At 38.6% G+C, this 6000-nt stretch overlaps 1 protein-coding gene across 1 annotated transcript in view; it reads left to right on the forward strand.

Moving 5' to 3' along the window:
* Positions 1 to 1818, forward strand: part of il1fma (interleukin-1 family member A) — a 38613-nt gene extending 36795 nt beyond the window's left edge. Inside the window, exon 8 of the mRNA XM_062989311.1 lies at positions 1588 to 1818. Within this exon, the coding sequence (XP_062845381.1) occupies positions 1588 to 1818 (231 nt within the window). The remainder of the gene's footprint in view (positions 1 to 1587) is intronic.
* Positions 1819 to 6000: the final 4182 nt, after the last annotated feature.

Genomic DNA, 6000 nt, shown 5'->3' on the forward strand with positions numbered 1-6000 from the left:
TCCACCTTTTTGGAACACTCAAACAAGCTTTAAGGGGAAGATAAGGGGAAGATTTTCATGTGATGATGACATGAAAGCAGCGGTGCATTAGTGGCTATGCGCTTAAAATTGCTAATGCCATTAAAATGGTACAATGCTGGGAAAAATGCATTGCAAAGGAAGGTGACTATGTATAAACGTGATGTAATTTGTTTTTGAACAAAGGTGGCGCAGCGGGATATTCCACTAGCACACCAGCACCGAGTTTCTGATCTCGGTTCGAAAGTCATCTGGCGGGCATAATTGGCAGTGCCTGCAGCAGATACTAATTTACCACCGTATCTGCAGGGTGGGGGCTGGACTATGTGTGGGTGGGTGGGTCTGCATACGCTGTGTAAGGACCCTGATTGGCAGAGATACCTGTGCAGAATGCAGGGGCGAGAAGAGGAGGGCTATACACGTGTCGGAAGAGGCGTGTACAGCGACGTGCTCTCCTTGGATGCAATCTGGTATCTCTCAGCAGCGGAGGACAAAATTTAGTGTGCTAAATCAGGAGGAAATGGGGAGAAAATGCATAAAAAAAAAAAACCTTATTCGCTCCTCACGCACATTGTTTTAGCCTTTAGTCTTTATACACAAAGATTTTTCTGTATTCTCAAACTCTTTTCCTAATAATTTGCACACTGAAAATAACACACATATAAAAACACTAAAATACAATTGAAAACAGCTAAAATCAACAAAAAATACAATAAAACCTGCACTTTACCTTTACTTTATTGTTTCCTTATGCTTCTTAATCGTGGAGATGCTTGATATTGGAATATCGTATTCGATTCAGTAAAGGCGTATTCACGCCTAAGAACCTAGCAATTTTATTAGTGGAGAAAACTTATGAGCAGTAATATTTAAGAGAGGTTTAGGGTTCCTGTGTTGTTCTTTTAATACATTAAGTCACATTAAGCTTTTTTTAACAATAAGCATTTTAAACTCTCGGAAAAGCTGATTCTAACAATTTCTCAGAACCCCAAGCTACTGTATAATACAAGTTTAAAAGTGAAACAGGAGAAAAACCCAGCTAAACACAGATACATGTGGAGCTTTCAGGCGGTTTGACGGTGATTCCACACAAATGCAGATTTGTCTCATATTTGTAAGGGTACAAATTTCTCGACAAAGGGTGTTGAGCTTCAAGGATTTTAAGTTTAGGGGATGCTGACTTACAAGGCACTGTAATTTCTTTCTTAAATAGAGAATTTATTTTGATAATAAAATATTTAAATCTCTGCAGTAAATGTGATTCTAACCATTTTTATCACACCATTATTTTATGTCGAGACAAAAAGGATTACTAATACAGATTCCAAATTGCAGGCTGTTATAGTAGACTATAATTATTTTAATAATATTTCTTTTTAACTGGTTGACTTGAAGAGATTCATTAGTAAATTAAACCTCATCAACATCGTCCTCTTCTGAAAGAACCTCTTCTGAAAAAACTCAATGACCATAAAATTGTAATTGTTTTAAAAAAATAAATCACATATAGGGGTTGTTTGAGAACTGCTGCCCTAATCTCATTACCTGTGATTACCATTTTTATTTCAGTGCTGTGACAAAACCAAGCTGCAGTCAATCTGTAAGGATGACCCCACCAAATGGCCATTTGTGTTCTACATGACCAGTGCAATGGACAACTGCCGTCACTTCGAGTCGGCCGCATATAGTGGCTGGTTCATCCACGGTAAACATAACTTGGTTGACGTGGGTAAAGGAACCAGTGAAAATGTCATGGGATGTAACTTCTACATCATCATCTGCTCCAGTAACTCACTGTGATGTCATCAAGGAAATGTCTTTTTCTTTTTAATTTCAATATTACTTTCAATATTGAGTTGAACTATTGTAATGTTACTTAGATTAAAACATAATTCAGCAGCAGTAAAACTGAAGTAATTTAAAAGCTGTACATTTATCAACAGCAAGAGCAAAAATTATATGTTTGTTAATTCCTGACAGGCCGTTGGGCCAAAACAGGCTTTACTCCTTTAGAAGATGTGTTGAGGTCAGGGCTCTGTGCAAGCCAGTGAAGTTTCTCCACACCAAACCAAGTCATAGTGGTGGCATTTTATTTATTTTATCATAATTAGGAGTGTCCAAATACTTTTTACTATATAGTGCAAATAATCCAATGCTCTATCTCAATTTTGTTACCTAATACAGTGGCCTGACTGCTCAAACTTTCCAGAAAGTTACAACAGATTTAAATAAACCATCAAGTAAGGTCAACGTTCATGACAAAAGACACTTGGTTGGATTTTTGGGAAGGTAGCAAGCAGTAGAGCCATCACAATTGAGACTTTTTGGACAAAAAGTTGTTCTTGTGTTTATGTCTGAAAAACAACAATAACAATTTTTCTTATTAAAATAATTGTATCAATAGTGAACATGGTGGTGATGTTAAAGTGCTTTGCATTTTATAGGACCTGAAAAACTTAAATGCAGGAGTATTATGATGTTTCAGATTGGGTGGCACAGCTGTAAATTACTCTAACCCACTATCTCTGGGATCCAGGGTTTGAATCCTAATTGGTGCTCTCAGGCGGTCCAGCATCTACATACAATTGGCTATGTCTGAGGTGGATGGATGGCCATGGTCCCTGTCTGGGGTGTTACTGTATTGTGCCCAGTGGTGACCCTGAACAGGATAAAATGGTATATACACAGATCAGCCATAACATTAAAACCACCTCCTTGTTTCTACACTCATTCTCCATTTTATCAGCTCCACTTTCCATATGGAAGCACTTTGAAGTTCTACAATTATTGACTGTAGTCCATGAGTTTCTCTACATACTGTTTTAGCCTACTTTCACCCTGCTCTTCAGTGGTCAGGACCCACACAGGACCACCACAGAGCAGGTATTATTTGGGTGGTGGTTCATTCTCAGCACTGCAGTGACAGTTACATGATGGTGGTGTGTTAGTGTGTGTTGTGCTGGTATGAGTGGATAAGACACAGCAATGCTGATGGAGTTTTTAAACACCTCACTGTCACTGCTGAATTGAGAATAATCCACCAACCTAAAATATTCAGCCAACAGCGGCACGGTATTTAAAAACTGATCCACTCATACCAGCACAACACACACTAACACACCACCACCATGTCATTGTCACTGCAGTGCTGAGAATGATCCACCACCTAAAAAATACCTGCTCAGTGGTGGTCCTGTGGGGGTCCTGATCATTGAAGAACAGGATGAAAGCAGACTAAAAAGGTATGTAGAGAAACAGATGGACTACAGTCAGTAATTGTATTTGTATAAATAAAACACCAATCAGGCATAACATTATGAACACCTTCCTAATATTTTGTTGATCCCCTTTTGCTGCCCCATTCGCAAGAAACTGTGATACACTGTGTATTCTGACACCTTTCTATCAGAATCAGCTACAGTAGCTCGTCTGTTGGATCAGACCACATGGGCCAGCCTTCGCTCCCCACGTGCAACAATAAGCCTTGGCTGTCCATGACCCTGTCGCCGGTTTACCACTGTTGCTTCCATGGACCACTTTTGATACATACTGACCGCAGCACACTGGGAACACCCCACAAGAGCTGCAGTTTTGAAAAGATGCTCTGACCCAGTTGTCTAGCCATCACAATTTGTCCCTTGTCAAACTAGCTCAATTTTTTTTTAGTGTATTTGTAATTATGTAAATAAAACTGGCACGTTCTTAATGTTGAAACTGGTTATAAAGTATATAATAATATAATTTATATAATATAATTTCTTAAAGTTCTAACAAAAAATTGCATTACTGTATATACTGTGCATATTTAAGTATTTTCATGCAATAATGTATGTATAAACACATTGCCAATGTATCTGTACGTCTATTGCTGAAGGCTTAAATGACTAGCATTATTAAATCATTAATAATAACATTTTAACTTAATTTTCTATTTAATTTGAGGTTCATACTCATATCAATAATCAAACAAATAATACCCAACTCAAATCACATAGCTGATCACATTCTTATGAGTGAATCAGTATGTTCTGTACATGGGTTCAGCAACTGGTTGGATGCATCAAGCAGAAAAATCTGATAAATACAAATTTTAAAAATGATAAGATTGTCTTTTTCTTTTTCTTTAAGTTCATTTGGAAGAACAAATGTCACTTTTTAATAAACTTGGACTTTAATGGTGTAATGATTTAGGGCTCAACGAGATGAGTGGCAGACACATGCAGAGATGTTTCTAATAAAGAGTTTAATAATAACAAAAGACACGACAGGGTTACACAAGACAGGTGAGAGAAAAGACAAGACATACTAAGACTAGACCTAAGCTAATTGCTAATCTCTAAGCTAATGCCAAACTAAACACACATAGACAATGCTAAAGCTAACTAAACTAGACCCTAAACTAGGAATTTAGACTAACAAACAGGAACAAGACTAAACAAGGCTTATGAGCATGAAACCGACAGGAGCAAATACAGTACCTGTGGGTGATTAGCAGGGGACCAATCACAATGTGTGGCGTTGGCTTAGCCTGTGCTCCTGGAGAGTGGGTCGTGGCGCATACAACTCCAGGAGCATAGACAGGCTGGATACACGACAAATGGACTTGCCATAAAGGCCTCAGTGCTTTTTAGACTGCTATTTCTCTTAAAACCACACTAAAAATCAATTAATAAAAACTACCAAAAAATACCAAACCCTAATATGGTCATTATTATGCAACAGCAAATCTAGAAAAAATGGGACAGTAGAAACATTGCAGATGTGTAAGTTACTCATGTAATCCGCACTGACGTACCCCCATACCATGACATGCTTTAGCTTAGTAATTCTGCATGGTCATTTTACTCTTTAGCCCAGAGAACTCAATATCTACTATTTTCAAAACCTTGACTCGTCGGACCACAGTACATGTTTCTACTCTGTGTAATAGAGTCTTTATTTGCATTTGTAGATTCAGCAACATACTGCATTTAATAAGAACAATTTGGAATACTGAATCATTCCTCAGCCCATGTGATTATATTCATTACTGAAGCATAAGTGCTTTGAATGCTGTGCTGTAATTTCAAAAGGTGCCAGTGATGTCACCTGTGCATTATTATATAATATATGGAATATAAATGCATAGTTATTAACTGTTTACTCTGACGAGGAGGTGTATGTTTTATGATCAGCAATGCTTGGTGTGATCAGAGAAATGTACACTTCAACGAGTCTTTTTACTCCCTTATACTCCCTTAAGATATCTTATCATCTTGTGCAGACCGCTGTGGCTACCAAGAGAGCTTTCAGGGTTCGTTGTCATGGCTGTGTACATACCCCGCAGGCTGACACACACTTGAAAAACTGTACTAGGCTATTAACAAGCAGGAAACCGCACACCCAGAGGCCACCTTTATTAATGTTCGGGGACTTTAACAAAGCAAACTTACTCCAAAGTTTTTCCAGCACACGGAAAACACGCACATTGGACCATTGTTACACCCCCTTCCGCAATCCGTACAAAGCCCTCCCTCTCCCTCTGTTTGGCAAATCGGATCACTCCTCCATTCTGCTTCTGCCTACCTATAGGCAGAAACTGAAACAAGAACCGCCCACTATCAGTGAGGTACATCGCTGGTCGGACAAATCAGACTCTGTGCTCCAGGACTGTTTTGATGACGTGGACTGAGAGATGTTTTGAGAAGCGTCATTGTTGAGTACACAGAAATAGTCACTGGATTCATCAGAAAATGCATAGAGGAAGTTTATCCCAATCACCATGGCTACAATGGGAACTGTAAGGTTCATACAGCTCTGATTGAACGTACTGCTGCTTTTAAATTGGGAAATACAGAAGAGTATAAAAAAGCCAGCTATGCCCTCCGTAAAACCATAAAAGTACAGAGCCAAAGTGGAATCACAGTCTAACAACACCAATGTGACAAGCATGTGGCAGGGGTTAAACACCATAACAGACTTTAAAGTAAAAACTTGTGGTGC

This window comes from Trichomycterus rosablanca, chromosome 27 (genome assembly GCF_030014385.1).
Source record: "Trichomycterus rosablanca isolate fTriRos1 chromosome 27, fTriRos1.hap1, whole genome shotgun sequence".
In the NCBI taxonomy this organism is placed as follows: Eukaryota; Metazoa; Chordata; class Actinopteri; order Siluriformes; family Trichomycteridae; genus Trichomycterus; species Trichomycterus rosablanca.